General features: G+C 37.1%; 3 protein-coding genes across 9 annotated transcripts; 2 read left to right on the top strand and 1 right to left on the bottom strand.

Annotated features, from left to right (window-relative positions):
- The first annotated feature begins 973 nt into the window (after positions 1-973).
- LOC120004967 (senescence/dehydration-associated protein At4g35985, chloroplastic-like) lies at positions 974-2940 on the top strand. Its single transcript, XM_038854358.1, has 5 exons — positions 974-1710; positions 1872-2005; positions 2102-2268; positions 2355-2439; positions 2532-2940. Exons 1-5 carry the CDS (start codon positions 1114-1116, stop codon positions 2698-2700), a joined length of 1152 nt encoding a protein of 383 aa, XP_038710286.1. The 5' UTR covers positions 974-1113; the 3' UTR covers positions 2701-2940.
- Positions 2941-7078: 4138 nt separating this feature from the next.
- Positions 7079-11955, top strand: LOC120004965 (putative ABC transporter B family member 8). Its single transcript, XM_038854353.1, has 9 exons — positions 7079-7448; positions 7532-7586; positions 7738-7916; positions 8010-8467; positions 8585-9125; positions 9211-9390; positions 9500-10777; positions 10843-11261; positions 11352-11955. The coding sequence occupies exons 1-9, from the start codon at positions 7179-7181 to the stop codon at positions 11701-11703; spliced, it is 3732 nt and encodes a 1243-aa protein (XP_038710281.1). The 5' UTR covers positions 7079-7178; the 3' UTR covers positions 11704-11955.
- On the bottom strand, positions 11905-25279 carry LOC120004966 (golgin candidate 1-like). Of its 7 annotated transcripts, none has more exons than XR_005469686.1 (22): positions 25104-25276; positions 23416-23496; positions 22611-22660; positions 21916-22521; positions 21744-21806; positions 19948-20025; positions 19638-19841; positions 18801-18857; positions 18618-18692; positions 18457-18528; positions 17253-17315; positions 17057-17155; positions 16547-16624; positions 16272-16340; positions 14180-14227; positions 13989-14084; positions 13814-13893; positions 13592-13637; positions 13411-13509; positions 13235-13279; positions 12543-12683; positions 11905-12039 (listed from the first exon to the last, which is right to left on the bottom strand). XR_005469686.1 is itself a non-coding variant. In XM_038854357.1 (21 exons), exons 1-21 carry the CDS (start codon positions 25129-25131, stop codon positions 12609-12611), a joined length of 2106 nt encoding a protein of 701 aa, XP_038710285.1. In that variant the 5' UTR covers positions 25132-25278; the 3' UTR covers positions 12172-12608. The 7 variants fall into 7 exon arrangements, 3 of the variants coding, with proteins under 3 accessions (XP_038710285.1, XP_038710284.1, XP_038710282.1); XR_005469685.1 differs by lacking the exon at positions 11905-12039 and adding an exon at positions 12172-12458; XR_005469687.1 differs by lacking the exon at positions 11905-12039 and having other exon boundaries at positions 12172-12683; positions 13814-13889; positions 25104-25279.
- Between the last annotated feature and the right edge of the window lie 287 nt (positions 25280-25566).

Genomic DNA, 25566 nt, shown 5'->3' with positions numbered 1-25566 from the left:
GCCCGAATACATTTCGGGCTTGAAGTCTTGAACTTACGACCATAATTTTGCCCAACCCCGTAAAAAATAGGGCTGGGCGGGCTGCGGCTTTCGGGCCTATAACCTATTAGCCCAGGATCAGGGCACGCTAGTATGCTACCGCCTACCGTTTTGGGTAAAATGGTAATCGGCCGGATTTATTGTTTAGCCCTTATTTTTTGAGAAATTTGCAAATAAGCCACATAAACTTTCGTATAGTTTCATAAATACCCCTCTCAAAAGTCAAATTTAACACATACATTGAGTGTTTTTTTTTTTGAGCAAGTATCTAAAATGTTCCATTCTTTGTAACAAAAAACTTCTTGTTTTTCCCCCCCGCCGAAAGGTACTGTGGGGTTCTACCGATTCCTTTTTTTTCAACTCTCAGTCTCTCTAATTCTTTTGCTTTCACATCAGAATCAGAGCATCCACAATGGTAAGAATTTGAAGTACTTGAGATGATATTTTCTTGATAAGTTAAGTGCTAGATATTCACAATGGGTATAATGGAGTGTATTTCAAGTACTTGAAATGTTACTTTTTTGATAAATATAGTGCTACATACACACAATGGGTGAAAAATTACACTTGAAAATTTAGTTGTGGAAAAAGGATACTTGAGAGTTGGAGTATGTATATAGTTGATGAATAGTGAAGAGAGAGGTGATGAATAGTAAATAGAGAGGTGATGAAAAGGAAGAGAGATGATAAAAAGGAAGAAAGAGAAGATGAAAAGAAGAGAGAGATATGAAAAAGAAGAGAGAGATGATAAAAAGGAAGAGAGAGAAAATAGAGAAAGTGATTATGAATTGTTGGAATGTATGGAGTGTTGATGAATAATGTATATTGTGGTATTCACTCATCCAATTAAATTGTACCACGTAGGATAGATGAGAAGAGAGAGAATGATTTTGAAGTGCTGGATATTTGGTGCATCACTGTGGATGCTCTCAATTCTGTTCTGTTCAAGATAAACAAAGAATCAATCACACCACAACCCTCATCTTACCTGTCTCCTTCTCATCGACTTTATTCCTCTCCATTGCTAAAGAATTAGTTCTCTTCCAACAGGACAAAACAACAAAACAAACAAAAATGGGATGTTTCAGTTCTTCTGGTAAGAGATCAAAAACTGCCTCACCCATGAAGTACTCAGCATCAGAAGTTGTAATCCCATCAAAACAACAAAACCCAGAATCCACAAACCTCAAACAAGAAGTTCTACTGCAGATTCCAGGATGCACAGTCCATCTGATGGACGAAGGAGAAGCTCTGGAGCTCGCAAAGGGCGAGTTCATGGTTATGAAAATAATGGAAGAAAGTGTTTGTCTTGCTACCATCATAAGAGTTGGAAATGATCTTCAGTGGCCGTTGACGAAAGACGAGCCGGTAGTGAAGCTTGATTCTCTACACTACTTGTTCTCACTGCCAATGAATGATGGCGATCCATTAAGCTATGGAGTTACATTCCCAGAACAATATGTTAGCAGTTTAGGCTCTCTGGATTTGTTTCTGATTGAACACTCATGCTTTACCGGTCCGGTGTCGATTAGAAGCAGAGAATACGTTGATTGGAGAGATTTTGCTCCAAAGATTGAAGATTATAACAATTTTCTCGCTAAAGCAATTGCTGGAGGTTCTGGTCATATTGTCAAGGGGATGTTCAAATGCAGCAATGCTTATGCCAACCAGGTCTGTTTCAGACAACAAACACATTGGCTTCATTGCTTTCTTGTCATTAAAAAATGTCAAATTACTTTTGACATTCAGTAACATATTCTATGTGAATTATATATGCAATCAAACTTACCAATCAATTTAGATGTTGAAAATGTAGCTTTGAATGCATACAGGTCCATAAAGGAGGGGAAATGATTTTAACTGGTGCTGAAGAGCAGAAAAATGGTGTACAAGCTGGAGTTAGTAACAGTGCCAAAAGCAATGGGACCGGGAGGAAGAAGACGGGAATCAACAAAACCTTGAATCGGTAGGTATCCGATGATGAAAAGCTATTTTGAACAGACATTATTTTCTTGTAAATTTTGAAAGGGAATGATGTTTGCTTCTTCTTTTTTATGTGTAGTGTGAAGAAACTGTCAAAGATGACAGAAAAGCTTAGCAAAACTATGCTTAATGGTGTTGGTGTTGTTACTGGATCTGTGATAACTCCTGTGATTAAATCCCAAGCAGGGAAGGCATTTCTGACCATGGTGCCAGGGGAGGTCCTCTTGGCTTCTCTTGATGCTGTCAGTAAGTATACATACATGTGTGAAAAAGCTGTCAAAGAACTAAAGAAGATTAGGGTTTATGATCCTTTTTTTGTTGGTAAAATGCAGATAGGATTGTAGATGCCGCTGAAGCTGCTGAAAAACAAGCCTTTTCTGCCACATCCAGTGCTACAACCAGAATGGTCAGTAACAGGTAATGAATTCAGAAACTCATACAAAAGCAAAAATTCTAGTTCAATCAAATAACAAGTGTTTGAATTCTCATGGAATCGGAGCTTATTGCAGGTTTGGAGAAAATGCAGGGGAGGCGACGGAGGATGTGCTTGCGACCGCGGGTCACTGTGCTAACACTGCCTGGAATGTCTTCAAGATACGAAAGGCCTTCAATCCAACATCATCAGTCTCCTCTGGAGTACTGAAAAATGCAGACAATAACAGAAACAAAAGAATTTGAAAACCAGGAAAAGAAAGTTCCAAGTTCTTATTGAGGTTTATGTAATGTACCCATTTCTATTTGTGACTTCTTCTATTAATCCAGAGCTCCTAATGGACAACCTATCACTCCTGTTGTTTCAAACTAGATAAATCTGAATTGACAAGCCTAGCCTACAAATTTTCTCTTTTGTATTTATATAATTGCAGGGTTAATGATTATCAGCCACTCATATCAATAATATTGTCCGATTTTAGCTTATTGATTCACCGTTGATACATCGCAATATGACTTTATTTTTTACTTTATTTTTTTTGGGTCATTACTGACGGTACTTAAACTCAGAAATGACATTGTTATGTGAGAGATGCTCAAGCAGTGTGGGATTATAAATCTTGATAATGAAAGGAGAGTTAATACCATCTCACTCGCTCTCAACTGTTTTGGATGGAAGAAAATCAGAACAATCCTTTGATTTAGTTCAAGTTTTTCACTTGTAAACTATTTTTAGGTCAAAATAAAAACTGCTTCTAATGGCACGAGCAGATCCATTGATTACTGAAGCTCTTGCAGCTCTTTTGGCTACAAAAGAAAAAGTAAAGAACACGGACTAGAGTAGAAGCCCATTCTTGAAGGAGACAAGACAATGTAGTGATAACTATATTTTTTTTCTTCCTTTTATTAGGAATGAGCTGATTATGGGCTAGGCCGGGCTGGGCAAAAATGGGCCGTTATCAACTCTACTTTAGCCCACTTAATAGCCCAATGGGCTGCCTCAACCAAAGGGGTTTAGTGCATTTGGATAAAGATTACGACTTGGCAGTCCAAATATTTTTGCATTCTTTCATGTCTTTTTGGCTAAACAAAACATGAAAGGAAGAAATATTTTTATTATTTTTTGTTTTTAAGCATGAGTGATTAGGGTTAGAAGTTATTAGAATTTTCTGCCCAATACACATCAACAAGAGATCATCCATCCCAATAGTGCTCTTACATAAGTATGTTTAACTGGGTAGTTATTACCGAGCATTTTCCTCTAGAAAAAATGCATTGTTGATAATTAAGAATTGAAACTATCTATCTATATATATATGTTAACAGAAGCTGCTGTCAGACCCTTTTTAGGGACTAATTGGTGGTCAATAATTGCTTCTTTTGCATGCCCATAATTGGAAACCTTCAACAAAACGAGGAAAACATAGAAAGTAGAGAAATCCACCATTAATGGTGGTGCCCATCAAAGTTTAAGTCCCATTGTGTTTCTGCTTTAACTTTTGATGGTCATATGATATCTGATAAGTTCTTTAAATTGTTTTCCTTTTGTTTGATAGAAAGGTTCTTTAAATTGGTTGGAAGAAGAAAAAAAGACACAATAATTCTCCTTTGGAAAGAAAGAAGAGAATGATGATTGGTTTCATATCTAAAACAAAGATAACGAAAATGTAACTTTTAATCATAAAGGAGTTGGTATAATTGGATGTTAAAGAGGGTTAGCTTTCTTCATATCTTCACATTCTTGGTGAAGGTCATGACTTTGTCTTATGTTTAGGGTTTTGTGAAGATGAGTAAATCCAACCCCACCATCTTCTTCTTTGCTTTCATTTCATTTCTTTTGATTCATCTTTACCTTGGTAAATTGGTGGCCTTGGATTAAAGTTATTAGGACCCTACCAAACTCCAAATTCCACTTTGAGGATAAATCATTGAATTAACTATCAAATGAAAAAAGAAAAAGAAAAAAGAGAGAGTAAAATTAAGTAGTATTTATAATATCAAATTTAGACACCCCTTTCATTTATTCATTATTATAATATCAAATTATTAAGTTACAGTTGTGTTAGACAATCCAACACAAATACGTCAAAGTTATATTATTCGCTCTAGGTCAAAGGTCCGCACAAATTTGTTCTCATAAGTCGTTTTTGAAGTACTTAGATATAGAAACACGTTACTTGTGAAGATGAGCAAAGCCTTTACTTATATACTATTCAGTTTCATATTTATGCCAATTCGATGTGAAATTACAATTTGAAATGAAGAATGTAGATTCTACCATTTCATTTTCATCTTTTTTTTTTTTTTGGTAACATTTCATTTTCATCTAATCATGTTTAACAACATCAACAACCAAACACATAAACTAATACTTGTTGTTTCCAACTTCACTGAAACAGCATACTAAATATAAAAAAAAAAAAACCTAGTTATTTCCAAAATGAAAATCACATGTCAAAAGACATTACTTGTTGGTCTTAAACCCAATCCAATTCAATCCAGAATCAGAATATGGCACTTGTCCATTTGTTATTTTAGTTAGACAGGTAAAAGCTTATTAGGTTAAGACATGAACTGATGCTCATAGCAAGTCAGGCTAACAAAGTGACAACCACTATACATCGAATATATATATACACACACATATGCCACATGATTTGCATGCTTGTTATTTGAATAATATGAAATATATATATATTCTATGTAAATATTGCTTTGTATTAAACTAAAATATCTCAGGGTACGAGGCTAATTAAATTAGAATATTGGGATTAGCTTTTGCAAGGGTTGATTGTGTTTGACCCATTTTGAAAAGAAGAGCTTTTGATACGTTGGTTTATTATAAATATTAAATAATTAAAGTGTCTTTAGTTTTATATATCTTTGTTGCAAAGTGGGATATACACTTCACATTATCTTAGGCATATGATTGTTTATTAAGCCCACTAATTAGCTAGGATGGTACTTACTTAACCTAATACAATAAGAAAGCTTTTGTAGGGTTTGTTCATGAGGATGGCAAAATTAAGGGACAAACTATAGATACTAATTAATTATAATTTGTGTTGATTATGTCAATAAAGCCGAACAAAACGACCATTTATCGATGCTTAATTTACCAGATGATACGAATAGTTGTTAATTTGGTGTGTCGTATTAAGCTTAGGGAGCTATTAGGTTAAATGAAAAACTAATGCTTGATTAAGGGGAAACGAGCTTTATATTAAGGATTAAAATATAATTTTTTTTAATGGAAGTTTTCATATGTTTTGAAATATATTTAGTGGTAGACAAATTAAAGTTGACGCATGCATGCAACTATGCAAGAAAGTTCTTAATCATATATGTAACAAACAGAAGGGAGAATAATAATCTTCATATGCTTTAAGATGTTGGATTAAAATATAAAATTTTATTGCTAACTTAATAGTAATTATTGTAGACAAAAAACTAAAGTGGGTAGTGCTTAAATTAAAGGAAGTTCTTATCAGTAATTTCATGATACTTTCATTATATATATATATCCTCATAGAATCAAATCTCTTTGAGTCTGTAATGGGAATGGAACATATATATATAAACATGAATAATAGTCCCATATATGTTGCACATGTCTCAGCCGAATATATCGAGTGCAATGGTCAAAACCACTTGTGAATTAAGGTAAGGAATAAGGAATAACGGCAATTTCAATGGAATCAAGTACTCTTACTATAGCCAGTGAAGAAAAACATGCCACTTTGAGGAGAAAGAATTTCAGCACATCAATTTTCCGAATAAAACCATGTATATATACATATAAAGTTTAGAGGCACCACCATATATAAGATATATGCCCATGGAGATTAAGTGTGGGAATTAAAATCGGTTCCGAGTCGGACAATAACACGTGTTTACGGATCCTAATCCAGATTGGATTTCGGACATACTTAATTGATCATATCTGGATTGGTTTAAATCTGGACAACTAAATCGGACAATAACCAAATCCGGTTTCGGGTCCAGACAAGTAAAACAGACAAGATTTATATGTTTGGACCCGAAACTAGTTTTAAACCAGATAAAATTTTTGTATTTGGACCCAGATTTCGCACATATACCTTATGTTTAAACTTGGTTTAATCCGGATCGTATAAATTGAGATCATCCAAACCAGATAGAGTTTTACCACCCCTAATAGAGATAATCTCATATCTTCGAAGTGAAATTATATGACTCAGACAACACTGAGATTTCTTTGTCTATTTTAAAAAGATAAGTAAATTAATATTAATTATAAAACTTAATAATTGAGAATCAAATCTTAGGTCACTATACTAATGAAATAAATAATTAATTAATTAAAAAATCAAAAAATCAAATGCTATCATCATAACAGCAAAACTGTCAAATTAATAAACCAAAAAAAATGCCAAATTGAGTTGTCCTTTTGTCTGATGTTACTGAAAGCAACCCCCACCATAAAATAAAAAATTAATTAAGAATCCTTAAAAAGCCTCCGCTATTAAAATGTTCATGACATAATACTATAGTAGGGTTGTTTCATGGAAAATCACCACACCCATTACTGTTCCCTACATTTCTATATATACACACACGCACACATACATTGCTCAGTAGGTAGCACACCATAACTTCTTAATTTTGTGTCTGGTTCTTTCAATACTACTTTGTGTAATATTTGTGCAACAATACCCAGTTTCAAAAAAGTTTCTGATAGAAGAATGAAAATGGGTTCTCCAGAGAAGAATGAATCAGAAAAAAGAGAGATAATGGTGAGAAGTAGTAATGAGAGCAAGTGCTGCATAGGGTTAATATTCAGATGTGCAGATTGGGTTGATGGATTGCTAATGTTTCTGGGCACCATTGGAGCAATTGGAGATGGCATGTCTACTAACATCTTACTCGTCTTCGCCAGCCGCATAATGAATAGTTTGGGTTTAGGAGGTCAGACCCAACAAAATCATCCCACTTTCATGTCTGAAGTTGAAAAGGTTAGCCAAACTGTCTCATTCTTGTCTCTCCATCATTCATTTTCACATTTTCCCCCTTTTTGTTTGTTGGGTTTTGTCAACAGTGCAGCTTATACTTTGTCTACTTGGGATTAGCAGTTATGGTGGTGGCTTTCATGGGTAATTTCACAAAACCCCTTTTGATTACATGCCCTAATTTTGGATGGAACCCTAATTAGGAACTCTGATTTTGGGAAAATTTAGGGCTGATTGAAGAACATTAGAAATGAAAAATAATGGGTATTATTTTGATTTTAATTTATGTGGACAGAAGGTTATTGTTGGAGCAAAACAAGTGAGCGTCAGGTGCTCAAGATCCGTTATAAGTACTTGAAAGCTGTTCTTAGGCAAGAAGTTGGGTTCTTTGATTCACAAGAAGCAACCACTTCAGAGATCATCAACAGCATTTCCAAAGACACTTCTCTCATCCAAGAAGTTCTAAGTGAAAAAGTAACTTAATCTTCTAATAATAAAACTATGTTCTTATCAAGCATACAATTAGATCCAAATCCTGCTAATTTTGCTTAATTTTTGGTCTTCTAGGTTCCCATATTTTTGATGCATGCTTCAGTGTTCATATCCGGACTTGCCTTCGCGACATACTTCTCGTGGAGGCTGGCCATAGTAGCATTTCCAACCCTACTTGTGCTCATAATTCCTGGAATGATATATGGCAAATACCTTCTCTATTTGTCCAAGAAGGCATACAATGAGTACAGTAAAGCAAACACAATTGTAGAGCAGGCTTTAAGCTCAATAAAGACGGTTTATTCATTCACAGCGGAGCGAAGAATCATAGACACATATTCTGCAATTTTGGATGGAACATCAAAGCTCGGAATCAGAAAAGGCATAGCCAAAGGTCTGGCTGTGGGAAGCACAGGGCTTTCTTTTGCTATTTGGGCTTTTCTTGCTTGGTATGGAAGTCACTTGGTCATGTACAAAGGAGAAACTGGAGGAAGGATTTATGCTGCTGGAATTTCCTTCATTTTGGGTGGACTGTAAGTGCTAATCAATTTGCTTAATTACTTGCACATTCTTTCTCTTGATTACTTTACTAGAAGAGGATTTCCTGCGATTGCTAAGTGTTACTGTGTTAATTGGACAATGTCGCGCAGATCCCTTGGGACGGCACTTCCTGATGTGAAGTACTTCACAGAAGCTACCGTTGCGGCCTCGAGAATATTCAACAGGATTGACAGAATTCCGGAAATAGATGGTGAAGACACAAAAGGACTTGTGTTGGAAAAAATTCATGGTGAAATAGAATTTGAGCATGTCGAATTCACATACCCTTCCCGTCCCGATTCCATTGTTCTTCAAGACTTCAACCTCAAAGTAGAAGCAGGAAAAACTGTTGCTCTTGTTGGTGCTAGTGGAAGTGGCAAATCCACCTCAATTGCATTGGTACAAAGATTTTATGATGCAAGCGGTGGAGTTGTGAAGATTGATGGTGTTGATATAAGACAACTTAATTTGAAATGGATAAGAGGGAAAATGGGTCTTGTTAGTCAAGAACATGCATTGTTTGGGACATCAATAAGGGATAATATCATGTTTGGGAAACTTGATGCCACCATGGATGAAGTGGTGGCTGCGGCTATGGCTGCAAATGCTCATAATTTCATAAGGCAGCTTCCAGAAGGGTATGAGACTAAGGTGAGTTCAAGTGCTTTCAATTCTATGTGCTTAATATTTTAATTGACAATTATGATGATCAGAACAAGAACAATGTATGTAACAGGTTGGTGAAAGAGGGGCACTTTTATCGGGTGGACAGAAGCAGCGGATCGCCATTGCCAGAGCCATCATCAAGAATCCAGTAATTCTACTACTTGATGAAGCTACAAGTGCTCTCGATTCTGAGTCGGAAACTCTAGTCCAAAATGCACTTGATCAAGCCTCCATGGGAAGAACCACATTGGTAATGTACTAATCTTATTATTGATGAAATCATGGAAGCTTTTTATTTTCATCCTGTAATGGCCTTAAGTACTGTCTTTTGAGCCAAATGTGTTTGGTCATGTCATCAGGTGGTTGCTCACAAGCTCTCCACGGTTCGATATGCAGACCTCATTGCAGTGGTTAACAATGGTTGCATTGTTGAAATTGGATCACACAATGATCTCATCAACACAGGAAATGGACACTATGCAAAACTATTCAAACTTCAGAGACAATTCAGTTGTGATGATCATGAACAAAACCCTGAAATATGTGCCTCTTCAGTTACAAGAAGCAGTGCTGACCGGCCAAGCACGGCCAAATCCAGCCCAGCTTTCTTCGCTTCACCATTGCCTGTGATAGATACTAGTCCACAACCAGTAACTCACCTGCTGCCTTCCTTCCATAGGCTTGTATCTTTAAATGCACCAGAATGGAAACAAGGCCTAGTTGGGAGCCTCTCAGCAGTAGCATTTGGTTCAGTGCAACCTACCTATGCATTAACCATAGGTGGTATGATTTCAGCCTTCTTTGCAGATAGCCACCAAGAAATGAAAGCTCGAATTCGAACATACTCTCTCATATTCTGTTCACTCTCCTTGATATCTATCATTTTGAACCTAATACAGCACTACAATTTTGCTTACATGGGTGAGAGCCTAACAAAGAGAATTCGATTGCAAATGCTTCGAAAGATCTTGACTTTCGAGGCTGCCTGGTTCGATGAAGAACAGAACTCTAGTGGGGCATTATGCTCTAGACTGAGCAATGAGGCCTCCATGGTAAAATCTCTGGTTGCAGATAGAGTTTCTTTATTAGTTCAAACCACTTCAGCTGTTACAATAGCAATGATCATGGGGCTTGTTGTTGCTTGGAAGCTTGCAGTTGTTATGATCGCGGTCCAACCCCTCACTATTCTATGCTTTTACACAAGAAAAGTAATACTATCCAGCATTACCACAAATTTTGTCAAGGCACAGAATCAAAGTACTCAAATAGCTGTTGAAGCTGTGATTAATCAAAAAATCGTGACCTCTTACGGAAGTCTTGAAAAGGTTCTTCAATTATTTGATTTGGCTCAGGAGGAACCAAGGAAGGAGTCAAGGAAGAGATCATGGTTAGCTGGAATTGGCATGGGGTCTGCTCAGTGTCTAACATTCATGTCATGGGCTCTAGCTTTCTGGTATGGTGGTACATTGGTACAGAAGAATGAAATATCAGCTGGAGATGTGTTTAAAACATTTTTCATACTGGTTAGTACTGGAAAGGTTATAGCTGAAGCAGGAAGCATGACTTCTGATCTAGCCAAAGGGTCAACCGCAGTGGCATCCGTGTTCGAAATCCTCGACAGGCAGTCACTAATTCAAGTAAGTTATTTTAATTTTTGTGACTTGTCATTTTCTTGAACAACTTGGTTTACAATTTCTATTAGGCAGGGGATGCTAGCAATGGTGGAACCAAGTCGGAGAAAATAACTGGAAGGATAGAAATGAAGAAGGTGGATTTTGCCTACCCAAATAGGCCAGAGACGCCAGTACTCCGCCAATTTCGTTTGGAAGTAAAACCAGGCACAAGCATTGGCATAGTAGGCAAGAGTGGATGTGGAAAATCAACTGTAATCTGCTTAATCCAAAGATTCTACGACGTCCAGAAAGGTTCAATCAAAGTGGATGGAATGGACATAAGAGAATTCGACCTCCAGTGGTACAGGAGGCAAACCGCGCTAGTTAGTCAGGAGCCAGTGATATATTCAGGCAGCATTAGAGACAACATTGTGTTTGGAAAATCAGATGCATCAGAAAATGAGGTGGTTGAGGCTGCTAGAGCTGCCAATGCACACGAATTCATCTCGTAAGTAATTAACCAATCGACATAGCAAGTTTGTTCAATAAGTACCAGTTTTGATGTGCTGATTCTGGTATTTATTTGTGTTTGTCACAGGTCTCTAAAAGAAGGGTACGAGACAGAATGCGGAGAAAGGGGAGTGCAGCTATCAGGTGGACAAAGGCAGAGAATAGCAATAGCAAGAGCAATAGTAAGAAACCCAACAATATTATTACTAGATGAAGCAACAAGTTCACTTGATGTGCAGTCAGAGCAGGTTGTGCAAGAAGCATTGGATAGAATCATGGTCGGAAGGACTACGATCGTCGTCGCTCACCGGCTTAATACGATAAAGAAGCTTGATTCAATTGCCTTTGTTGCTGATGGTAAGGTTGTTGAGAGAGGCACTTATGCCCAGCTCAAGAACAAGGGAGGCGCTTTTTCTGAACTTGCGAATCTCCAGAGATGAACGTATAGTGTACTACATGGGCCTCTACTTCCTGGCCCAACACAGTGGATTACCTTGGACTGGGCTCTGATAAGCTGCTCACTGTTGTTCTATAAAGTCTAAACAACTATGAAATTAAATAAAAAATGGCAAACACTAAGCAAGCTTTGTTTTGCATATACTGAAATGTTTGGAAATGTAAAGAAAATGAAAATGGGCCCCCAGACAGATAGGGGAATCCCTTTATTTAAGGGCCATAAAGCCCAATGGAAATCTACCACATATTATTGCACAAGTGCTGAAGTTATGGCCCAATTGTCGTCTGCGCACCATAAACAGCGACAATCTCACAAAAATCTGAAAGATATTGCAGGAAAATAGATGGAAAAGATGGCAAATCATCACCCAATTATCCGACATAATACTACTTTTTAATTTACAATTCAACAAATTTCATATCAATACACAAAATTAATGCAAAACAAAAGCTGCCGAATTAAACTGTATGCAATTTTCCATTGAAAATAATATATAATCCATCGACAATGAAGCAGTCCGGATTTACAACATGGTGGGTCGCCAGGCCTCCATGAAATCTTTATAAGGAGAAAACTCAAACACACAACTAAACAAGCAAATCCCCTATATCAAAATTTGCCAGCCCCTTTTTGATTCGATGCGATGCGATGCATTTGTATATGTGCCTTCCATCCAAATTAGATTAAAATTCCACACCATGCAGAACCATCTTCAAAAATAAACTATATCCTTAAACTCTGTAAACAAGCACGCATCCCAATGACATGATGAGTTTCATTTAAATTATCATGCCATCATGCTCAAAAAGAATTGTAATGCACCTTTGAAGATGCAAATCAGGTTCCAGTATCTCCCATGGCAGTAGCTGCAACCCTAGAGTTATACCATCACGGTAATGTAGGGGTGGCAAGACCCATAGATTCTGCAACTTCTCTAGCAGAAAAATTGTCCTCCGCTTGTTCCTTCATTTGAAATGAACACATACTTAGTGGAACAAAATGCTAAACACTCAAACATGCTCATGATACAATAGCTCTTTTTCGTTTTAAACAAAACTTTTATGAGAAATCTGCATTGGATGTGTGGTAACATAATGAAGGATATAATAACAAACAATGGTACTAGCTTTAAGGCAGGGGTACAGCAACCAAAGATAAGATGCAAGAAAACCATTTAAGGTGATTTTGGATATGTACAACATTAAGATAATAGAGCAGCGGTGAGAAGGGTTGAAAAAACATAGGAAATGGAAAAAAGAGAAGGGGAAGAAAAAAATGATGTAGCAATAACAAAGTGTTATGGGCTCTACAGGGCTAGTAGAGAGGGTAGCTTTAAATAGGAACACATGCCTAAAGCACATTCACGCAGCGAATTACAACTATGTCTCTTATGAATTCATGTAGCTGATGCTGGTTGAGGACTATTTAGAGCAAATGCTTTGATGCTGATGATGTGGTAATTCTCCGAAAATTAACTTCCTAATAAACAATTGTAAAAACCAAAATATTCATACCTGAAGACGATGCAACAGATACATCAAGAAGAGATGCACAAATACCTGCATATATTAACGGTTTTTTTTCCAAATTAAAATGCTATTCTGCAAACCTCTCTGTCTCTATTTGATATACTTTTGAAATTAAAGATGATTTGTCCTACAGTTTTGAGACAAATTTGATTTCTTCTTACCAGATAGAAAAGCAGGGTGACTCGAGCTGTGGGATACCGCCAAAGAAATCTTGTGGCCCGGACAGCCCCAGAGTCCAATAATTTTGCAGCCTTCTGCAACTGCATAACAAGCAGTTGAATATAGAAAGAAGAGGAAAAAAACTAAGGGACTCTGGGAGGTAAGAAAAGAAAGCAAGGGTACCTGCATTCTTGCCCCGGCCATATGACAGTGATGCATGGGCAGAGGCCTGTTAACATAAAAAGGACAACAACGTAAGGGAAAGTTTAAGTCATGATATCTCCATTCAGTCGAAATAATGCTAAAATTACTAGAATTTCTTGTGCGACTGAGCTGAATAGTAAGCCAAAACCATCAAATGAGGCATGTAAATTCCTTAATTTAGCGAGAAGACGAGTAACATACTCAAGAGCCTTTATTTCAGTGTCTTCTTCCCAAGATGATGATGATACCCGACGAGAAGCTTTACTTCTTTCAGCATCTACCTATCGATATCACAGTGGCATAATATGAGAAAAAGGAGTTGGAGACAGGTGAAAATAAGTGATCAAGCAGCGATATAAGTCACCTACAGACTGACCTGTGCTTCTTGCAGACGCTTTAGTTCCTTCTCCAACTGAAAATCTGCTGCAGCCTTCTCACTAGCCATGGCTTCCAACTGTGTTTGCTTGTAGTACTAAACAATAGAGGAATGCAATAGACAGATAGTCTCAGGCTAGATTATTGGGTGCTAACTGATTTAGTGAGTGAATGAGTTCGTATTCATATTACCAGTAAATCTGTTAGTTCACGGTATCGTTTCTCAAGCTCCATATGCTCCTGTAGAACGCATCAATGACCAGTAAGGAAATGAGCCAAGAGACATCCAAAGAAAAAGTGCATATAAAATGAGGACCATTTTTTTGAATGTTAAATTTTTTATTAAGGCACCAAGATGATGCAAAAAGGAACAACTACAAAGACGCTAAGCTAAAGGGCTTAACCAAATTGATACAAGAGTCGGAACACCAAAATTTCACCCAACTAAGCAACTTCTTACAAAGAAATCCAGATTACTTTCTCAATTGTTGAAACTCCCACAATTTTTTTCCCCAGAATAACACAGTTGCCATAGCAATAGATTAGAAAAATCTTCTTTTAGCATGGCTGTTGCCCAGGTGACTCCAAGCATGTATCTGTTCTGTAGTAGAACCACTCATACAGCAGGCCATGCCCACAAGCTTCCATACATTTGTCAAAATAAATCTGGACCAAGGGCTGCAAAGGAAAATATGATCTATCGACTCCAAGCTTTTCTTGCAAAGACCATCTATTTTCTAGATGAAGGCCTCTTGTCTGCAGGCTACCTATAGTCAAGATTCTGGCCCCAAAGAACCACCAAACATGAAAAAAATAACCTTCGGTTGACATTTGGACCTCCAGATGCAGCACCAAGAGAGAGGCGTGCTGCCATAGGGATAGTTTCTTTTTAAAGGCTCCTAGTAGGACCTTACAATAAATTGATTATCGTTGGTGTATTTCCAGCAAAACTTGCCTTCTAAATTAGGATTTATCTTTGAGTCGTACATGAACTCCCAAAAGTCTAGAAAAGCATAAACTTCCCAATATTGAGCTGCTTTACTAAAATTAATGTTCCAGCAGTTTCCAGTGGATGAATGAACAGACGATTCCCTGATGGTAGCTCCTTTCTGAGAAGCAAGACCGTGTATATTTGGAAAGTTGAGAGAAATAAACAGAGAGCAGTGAGAGGAGAAATGAAGAGAGCAGAAAGAAGAGAATTAGCAAGAGAGAAAATACTACTTTTTGTCTGTTATTGATACATTAGTTGAGTAGGTATTTAACTATTTATACACCTGAGAACATACTATTACACCAACACATTAACATCAACCCATACCCCACATAAATACAACCCATACTTGTCATACACAGCCCATACACCATTACATTTACCTATTACATTTCCGTCTACACCATAAATTCCAACATGGAAAAGTGCATTTTAGTGGCTGAGGGCCTACCCAACGGTCTTCGCAAATAGAATGTTCTTTATAGTACCAGGTCTGAAAGATTAACATCATGTAAACTTTAACTTACTGGACACTCATCAAATCCTTAGAAGAGTAACATAGAGTTTCATAATAGCATTAATAGTTGGTGCAAAAGAACTCCCTCTTCCTCTTCTGAGAAATTGCGCACTCACCTCAATGTCGTACCACAATACTAACCATTTTCATGTTGGAACATCTTTCTTTGTTTTTTAAGAAGCATATTCAAAAAAACCTTGCCATTGGATAATAAAAGAAATCGCTTTTAAACTTATTCTACTTGCCTGCATTATCACCATGGTAGGACCTATTTCTCGATGATCGATAAAACTATTCAGAAGGACAGCAGCCATACATCATAAAGAACCCACGCGAAACCTAAATGTTGCAGTAAGGCTTTGCTAAGTGCTCCTGATTCTAAAGCACCTAATATGTCCCTCTCCAAATTGAGTCGCTGAAACTTGACTGTCAAACACTTGACACACAAAATAACATCACGCGGAGCCATGATTTTTGAATACGCTTAACCAAAAAGGAAAAATAGGAGGGAGGGCTGCATCCATGTGACTCCTAGGAGGTTATCCATTCTAGTACAACTCTTGCTCAAGCACATTTAAATGCAGAGTTCTGATGCAATCTGGTGCAGATACGATCACGCCAATATGGTGCCATGGTTTTGAAGGATGCGCTAAATTTGTGGTAATACTAGTGACATAAACATAACTTTACACCCTTATCTAACAAACCATCTGATTAACAAGAATTAACAAACACCAGAAAAAAGTAAGAGTTTGAATCATTGTCAGTGAGCTTACATGACGTGAATAATGCTCAGCATCCCTCTTCATGGCAGCCATTTCAACCCTCATCTTTTGTACTTCAGCCTACAATCAAACCAACATATGAGTCAAAATAAAAAGAATTAAATGCCTGCAAAGAATGCAATGCAAAATCTCCCATAAAGCTGCTCTAGAATATCATCATACTCTTCAGGCACTATTTATTTGCAGTTTAAGAGGATAATAAAAACAACAAAAGATTCTGACAAGATTTGTCTTTTGTTATACGGCCAAAAGCAAATGAAGCTTGCCTCCAAATAAGAAAGCTTGCTCTCAGCATCTCTCTGACCTTGGCGCGCACGTTCCACTTCTTCCTGCCATGCCTGCATCTAAACATTAAAAGATTTACCCAGTCTTCTAAATGAAAATGAACCTAAAGATCCGATCAAGAGCTCTGGGTTACAGCGTTCAAGTATAGTAAACAAAAGTTGTAAGCTCATCAACGGCGCACACACTAGGCAAGGTGCTAGACTATGTCCATGTGGGTGCCTCTAGCATTTTTATATATGGAAATAAACAAATGTTACATATGTTCTACAGAAGGAAAAATCATCATTATTAAACATATAAAAAATGCTGCCTAGAGTCTGCATAAGAAAAAAATCATCATTTCACAACATTAGAGGGATATCAGTCACAAGCTGCATTACCAAGCCGCTTCCTTCATGACCCTCTGTAAAATTTCTATAAGAAAGCCTAAACATTAAAAAAATGAAATTCCAGAGTTCCCATAGTCAGCTACACTGCCTCATAATGATTACCTGTACTGCTTGACTAGCCCCTTCAGTGGACTTTTTTTGTCCACGGCGTGCTCGGGCCTCCGTCTCTTGCAGTTCTTGATTTAAAGATGCACACTCTACCTGGTGCCAAATTGTATAGATCAGCCAAAAAGATTTAAATTTATTCTTCTTTCCAGTAATGCAAAATATATGAGGTTTTGACAGTGTTTTGATCTACCTCAAGCAGAGCAACCTTCTGCTCAAGTTCTGTTGCCTTCGCTGTTCTCTCGTCTGCGATTCGCTGAGAAGGAAATCAACCGGCACTCAGTTAACAAAAAAAAAATTGTATTTGATCCTTTACCAGTACAGTGTAATTCCATAAGTAGAATAACAGGTATGCGCTTCCCTGCACCTACTAGGAAGAAAGACTACTAATTTTCATTTTTTAAAAACTACTTTCGCGTTTTCTAGAAAACAACTTACTTTTCATGAAAACAAACTCCAAAATTGAATCAAACATGTTTCCATCTCATGTTTCCCTTTTTTGGAAAAACAAAAAATTGTAGAACAAACGTACCAAACAGCTGCCAATTTTATACACTTCAAGCTTGCAAATGGAAGTGCATGGAAAATGCTTCCTCTCAACTCAATCTTACTATTTGCAATAAATTTGGCAGGTAACCTTCATGTTGAAATCCTCCACAAAAGATGATCACCCACATTGAAATGTGGAGTAACTTAGTACATGATGTCAGACGACTCCAATTCCCAACCATGGTTTCAATAATTTGCAATTACTCAAAACATTTGGCTCTTTTTATTTCCTAAAATTATTAAATTTAATCACTTCCTTGGAGCTAGCTTCTGAAGAAGGGGCAAAGTAGGGTTTGGGGAGCCACCAAGGCACCAACTATCTGTATGCTAGGAATGCACCATTTACGCTATTCCTCTCAACCCAAAAAAGTTTAATCCTCTACAAGCTTGAAAATTCCACAAGTCAAAAAAAAAGCTTGAAAATCCCAATTTATACAATAACTACGCCATTTTAAAGCATAAACAGCTGATCACCATACATGGTGATAGTGTGAAAATATGCAACAGTAATTTCCAGTTCCTCTTCCTGTCACGGCCGCTAACAGGAAATTTCTAGATAACAAGAATCACAAAGGAAACATTTATAGATATGGATAAGCGCAATTTTAGCAACAGAGTGATATATTCGAGACGCAAATCTGGTACACGAATTGTCACCATATTCTGAATTTTTAAGCATGATAAACATCATTATCACCATTGTCAAGCCTTTATCGCAAACAAATTTGGGGTCAGATACACAGAAAATTCATAGGAATCTACCATGTGGATTCTCTTTCACATCACAAGAAACGTATGTTTTTAAAAGTATTTCTCAGTGCAATAAACAAGAAAAGTTCTTACATTACCTGGGTCCTAGCAAGTGCAGTGGAAGCTTCAATAGCTCTATGTTCCAGTTCCACTTCACGTTCCATTGCTGCCTATTTTACCAGATAGACATAAGCGAATTTATAGAAATATAAGTAGAAATAAATGATGATCTAAGGTCTAAATTTTTTAGGGCATAAACCTTTTTGGTGGCATTATGTGCAGCACGCTCATCCTCTGCTCTTCGCTCTACAGAGGCAAGTTCTTCCCGTAGAGCCTAATGAATAAGGTCTTTAGATTCAAATTTTCAAAACAAAAACAGTATGTGGAAGCAGATGATGTGAACCCAAGATAACAGAATTGCATGCAACAACCAATTAATTACCTGTATCATCCTCGTCTCCGTCAATTCCCTATTCCTCCTAATATACTCCATGTCCGCCTGTTCAATAGTAATAAATTTTACCAAATACAGAAATGATTATTAGTAACAGGTCAGCTAAAGTGCTCTCATGGACAGCCCATTGAAGAAAAAAAGGAACATTGCACGAACAATTTGGTCGATATCATAGTTATTAGCACATCTTATGCTATAATTCACTGAAACACAAACACAACCATATCTTTCCCTTGCTACCAGATCCTCTTCCCCATCAACATGGAACCCAAATTACAGCTCCATTCTGCTATCAAAACATTTTCCACTCTGAGCCCTAGCGTTCTTTGCTACAATATGTTTTATGATTGGCCATTTACTACAAGATTCGCCCTCAAATCTCAATTGTGTCGAGCATTATAGAATCTTGGACCCTGCAGATCCAGGCAGCTAAAATACATAATCAGAGCCAGATGACCAGTCAAGTTGAAGAATTGAGGTTTGTCTTCACTCATGTACTAAAGTAGAGACCCCTTGTGACCATTTTAGAGACCTTCATTACATTATGGGAAAAAAGATATCATACATGAAACCTATAAAATCATCTCAAAGTTAATTGTGACAGGCAAGTGAAAGAGTTAGAAGTAAATAAATGAATGAATGAACATATACAGCCAAGGCACCTACACAACAAACAATGAAATAATAGGCACAGACTTAAACATATTTTAAATATGGTCACACAGCCATTGGACCTCAGTTTAGAAATGAAAATGCAGACTGCTCAGCAATCCTAGGAGACTAAATATCATGCAACAACAACTGAAGGAGGAGAATACAAGAAACCTGCAATGAAGCCAAATTTCCCTCGGATAATGTAGCCTGTCTCTTAAGTCCATCCATAGAATTGACGAGTGCCTCAATTTCTGCATTCTTTGCTTCCAAAGCGTCGGCCATATTTGACTCTACTTTTGAAACCTCTTTCTTACATGAAGACAAATCTTGCTGCAGCTGCTTTATGTGGTCTTCATATGACTTGCTCAATTCCCGCTGTAAAGATAGCAATTTAATTATTAAAACATCACTTGCTTGAATAGTGAATAAGGCTATAAGCTTAACTTAATGAATCCATAGCGTGGAACCAATTATTATTCACCTCTGCAGCAAGAAGTTCCTCCAGTTGTGCATTTTCAGATTTGTATTCTTGAAGACGGGATGAAAGTCCAGTACACGCCTGGGCAACAATTACATGGGACATTAACAAATATAAACAAAAAGTGTTTAACTAATAGGCATGGAAACAGAGCTATCCGGCTCATGCTTATAATAGGCCTATGACGAATGAGAATGCCTATCTTGCCAAGGTACCCTTCTCATCTGAGTTGACTTTTTGGTCAAATGGATGAACTTTTTTAATCTGAGGTGGGTGCAGCTTTCACTTCACATCATGTGATTGAAAAAGGCGGAATCCAGAATATCAGTCAGTTAGCTGAATTTTATGGATGAGCAGACCATCTCAAGAGGAAGGAAAATGAAGAGTCAGCTATGCCAAGCGGGTATATAATTTTTTTTCTTTAGTATATTAAACCCACAGCAGAATAGCGAAGCCACGGTGTACAACTACTTAACCTACAAGGAGCATACAAATAATATTGAATTCACTAGTAGCCAAATACTGACAGATTTTTCACTCCCAGCATGAAGTTCTTGCTAATCAAGAGAATGGAAAATGGCAACCAATTATGCATTTATATGCAAGTTGCCCTGTTATCTCCCAATAGGAAAAATATGAACATACAACTTGCTGTGCCTTTACTCAACAAATGCCTATATCAGTTAAGACAAGCACCATGCTTTGAACAAACTGCTATATCTTTCCCTCAGGCAGTTAGCAACAGCTTAAATTTAACGCTGTGAATAAACTTTAACCAAAAATAACATAATAAGAAGAACTAACTACTTTCTAATAACTCTTAGATCTAATGTTTGGGAGATATCACATTGTCAACATACAGAGTAGATCCTCCACGTGGCAGGCATATATTGGCCATCCACAGTACAATTCAAATGTTATTGTCTAATTATCTGCTTTCTCCCTAAGCAGCACATTGGAGGATTTTCCTCTAATCTTTGCAATAGCTAGAGGTCTAGGTTTGGGAGCAGAAGCAAAGGTTCCATTGAGGATGTACGGGAAGTCATAGTAGCATAGCACCCAAGAATCAGTCTCCCCTCAAGTAAAATATCTGCTTTCTTACCCTTCTAGCAATTTCAATGTTTACTCACTCCATAATCTTGTTGAGAGCCGCAACATCAATACTATTTCCAAACACTTCAATAGTTGTGGTAGAATGATAAAAGGAGAGCCATTTTAAGAAACAACTCCACAGTATTGTCTTTCGCAGCCACTTTTATCACCACCTTCTCCATCCTTCATTTCTAAAAGGGAGAAGGGGAGAGAGAGAGAGAGAGAGCTCCTTGTTTTACAACCCCCTAATGAGTTTACATTTCATACCCTTACCCAAACCCAATCAACTAAGGCTGGCCTCGGCCAATCTGAATTAGGTTGCTTTTTTTAAGGTAAATATGGAGAAGGCCAGAAGGGTAAAATTGCCATCTCTGATCTCCCTAACTTGCTAACAGTTTACAAATACACTCAATAAACATCCCAAAACCACCCAGGATGGGCAGAAGTAACTTTCTCCACTGAACATGCATAGTTACTGTTATTTAATACAGAAGAATGTCAAATAAGTAGTAATACCATAACTGCTACACCTACAGACTACAGCAGTAATCAACTAGCTAAATACACTGCATAGAGTATGTAGTATATTAATTACATACTGTAATAAGTGACAGATAGGCCCCACATATATTACAGTAACAACAAATACTGACAGTTTACATCAGGAACAAAGAAGATTATGGATATTATTTAATATTAGGGCTTACCCGAGCTAACCTTGCCTCTTTTGACTGTCCAGTGACAACTGCAGTTTTAAGCAGTCCTTGAGCCTACACGCCAATTAAGAAACTAATCAGTAAAACTCTTAATAGCAGGCATAACTGAAGGCTCAAGGCCCACATAAACTAAATTGGGTTTGTCCTCCAAAGTTTACTTTACCTCCTCAAGTTGGTCCTGTACTTTAGAACCATCAGCTTTATGTTCCTGTTTTTTCATTCGACTGACAAGAGTTTCAATCTTATCAGTGTCGTTTGACTGAACTTTTTCATTAACAGGAGAATCAGTAGCTAAAGATTGGGAATTCTCTTCAGCAATTGTTGAAAGAACATCTGCATCCCCTGACTTGATATCTTGACAAGCATCACTCGGATGAACTTCAGTGACAACCTCAATTTCTTTTGCAGGTGATGGCAAAGAAGGAATATGTACAGCAACATCTGAAGCATTTTCATTACCATTAGGAATTGATATGGCAGCATCCACGTCAATAACAGTTGTAGGGGCTTCCACATGGTAAGCGTCATGCTCAACCATGTCGTCAGCTATTGCCTCAGCTGATATAGTGCTGGAGACATCTTTCTCTGTGCTCAATTGTGTATCACTAATTGTTTGGGCAATGGAGTTATCAGAAGGGGTCCCGTCTTTTTCAACTGAAAAATTGCCCCCATCTTTATCAGAGGTCTCGTGTGATGTTTGCAAATTGCTTTGCCCCAAACTAGTGTCCGTACTTTTAGGAGATTCATTTGTGGAAAGCCTTTTCTTAGCCTGATAATAGCATATGTGCAAGTTCAATATTCCACTTGTAATTGGGATTAAGTTATTTAAGTACATGGCCAGTAGTATGCTTGTAATACCTTTGCCTTCAACACTGCCCTCTTAGCTTGAGATCCTTGTCCATTAGAAGCTTGGAATTTCAGAAGGAGAAAAGTACAGTAAGTAATAGATTCTCCAATAATAAAAAATGAAGAGGACATATAGTGGTGATGCCACAGGTCTACCGTTTTCTGATAAAAAGATGCTAAAGCATGAATTGTGGTTAACTGGGACTTGCTCAAGGATAAATTCTCTAAAAGATGTAAATATTCAATTAAATAAAATTTCCAAAAGAACTCAATTCCCATGCATGAGACAAGACAAGTCTAATTCATATCTCCAATAAAAGGAAACATTAGTAAAAACTTTTGTTCACTATCACTCCATCTACATTCTATTTCAAAGTTTTACATATTTAGTCCAAAACGAATTAAATTTAGTTTCTAAGAAAAATTCATGAAGACTTCAATGATTAACTATTGTTGATTGATCAGTTATTACAACCTACTCAAGTTTTTAGCTTAGCAAATGTAAATAATCTAATACGATATTACTTCTCTAAAGTAAAGGAACATCCAAACATCTCCCACGATTACGAATCTCAATAATTTTCACCTCTAGGGAGTCAAATTTATCAATAAGAAAATGACACATATCTAACTATCTCTATCATAGAACCATGAACCATCAAAGCTGGACAATGGTAACTTGACAGTTTACCAGGAAGCGTGAATTATTACAATGATACAATCAGAGTTTGGTTCAGCATACAGAAATCAGAGCATATGTTCCAGTTTGTACGGTGAGAACTACAGAAAACCTTCCAAGACAATAGAATATCAATACCTGGTGACTGAGTACTGGATTGCTCCTCTGACAATTCGTTAACAACAAACTTTGCCCTTCGATCTACCACTTCAAACAAATCTAATCCAAAAGATAAAAGAAATTATAAAATTACTGGACTGAAGTCGATGTAAGCAAAAAAAGAGAGAGAGAGAGACTGGAAACATATATATTAGAAACCTTAGCAAAAGTTAATCTAGGAACTTTTACAAGCACAAGATATGCCTTCTATTTAACAACACAAGAAAGTCAAGAAGATGAAAGCCATATTCTTTCGAAAATAAACTATTACATAACTCATGATTTGCTCAGCAAACTCGGTTCTATTAAAGAACAAAAAACCCAATCTATAATGTAAGAATCAATCAATTATTGGCCTTTTGAGGCAAGTTGTATAATGTACATATCTTCAAATGAAAAGGGAGAGATCCCATCTTTAAGTTATGTAAATTGTTCACATTCCTCAGCATCTTCTTATTATTTGAACAAAAAATGTGAGAATGTGTTGATATCTGCTGAATGCTACAAAGCTGGCACCAAGCTACAGACCTTGACCATCTCATGTTGATCAAACCAGACAATATTTCATGGCAATAAGTTCCATAACAAATAAAAGAACAATAATCAGTTTTCCATAACTTTTGAAACGGTGTACATATGTCATTCATCTATCAATAATTTTGCCATTTAACATCCACTTCATGCCAAATAAACTCTCTTCAAATACACAAGCAAGGAAACTACTATTCCAGAAGCATTTGGGTTACCAAGAAACACTTGCAATCAAGAAAACTGAAACATATATCTTACCGCAAAACTAAACCTTGATACACGTAAAGTTTCCATCAAATTACTTCAACTAGCGTGTTTGAAAAGATAACCAAATATATGTCTTGCGGCAAAACTAAAACTTGATACTCCCTCCGTCCCATTTTAATTATCCTCTATACCTTTTTGGGATGTCCCAAAATGAATTGCCCATTTTCATTAATTAAAACTAATTTCATCCATTTTTCCCATCTTACCCTTATTTATCCTTAAATTGAAAAGCTAGAAGAGCTCAACAACCAACTCAACAAATGAGGGTATAATTAAATTGAAGAGAAGTAATGCACTTTCTTAAACTGTGTGTAAAATTGAAGGGGACAATTAAAATGGGACGGAGGGAGTATATGTAAAGTTTCACTCAAATTACTTTTCCACAGCATTCCCCCTCATAGCTAAGAGAAATTGTCAACAATGCCACTACCACTTGTTTGATCCTGCATAAGCCTATGCCCCAAGCACATCCAAGTGTCTAATTTCTTTAGCGTCACTATGGCATATTAATAACCCATATCGATGCTGAAATTTCCAAATTCCAACCCAAATTATATACTCACATTGAACTCCCAAGCTCATTATACTCAAAACACAAATCAAAAGGGGGGGGGGGGGGGACTAGATCCAAAAAATTGGAAAATTTTAAGAAACTCCATAATCACCACATTACAGTTAAACATTAAACCAGGGCGAAATTAGGACTCAAGTTCACTTCCAATGTAAGCTTCATAGTAGCATGGTGTATTATAAGCTCCGGATCAAAGTATCAAATCCCATAGTCTATTTACAAAATACATCGGTTGTCCTGCCGAGTATAGATGAATTATACGCAATAGGTAAAAGAAACGTAGGCAGTGAATTCACACCTTCTGCGGCTTTGAGCCACGAAGCCATTGATATGAATCAGAGAGATTTGCGCCCTACAGACAAATCATCGGAGCTTCCATGCACAATAGGTAACAGATATAAGCGACAACAATCGGAGAAATCACTCTGTCGGGGTGACCTATGAGCGATCAGAATTAGATCGGTCTCGTTCCGTTTTGCTCCGGTTCTTTCACCTTTTTCTTTTCCTTTTCTTTTTAAAACTTCTTTGAGAACGATGAGAAGGATATCTCAAAACGCACCGTTTCGAGGAGAGCCTGTTTCGGTGTTTCCACTTTGCACTCGATTGGCGACGTCAATGGTGTAGTAGGCGGTCGTTAGTTGAGAGTTTAAGTGAAAAGGAAGCAATGGGGAAATGTTACGATGCGGTCATAACTCATAACTACACATGGGAGTAGGGGTAACCTGCTGTAATTACATTATCGAGTGATTTTTTTTTAATTT

This window comes from Tripterygium wilfordii, chromosome 9 (assembly GCF_013401445.1).
Source record: "Tripterygium wilfordii isolate XIE 37 chromosome 9, ASM1340144v1, whole genome shotgun sequence".
NCBI lineage: Eukaryota > Viridiplantae > Streptophyta > Magnoliopsida > Celastrales > Celastraceae > Tripterygium > Tripterygium wilfordii.
The sequence above is the reverse complement of the archived record's forward strand: the minus strand, read 5'-3'. Positions and strand labels throughout refer to the sequence as shown.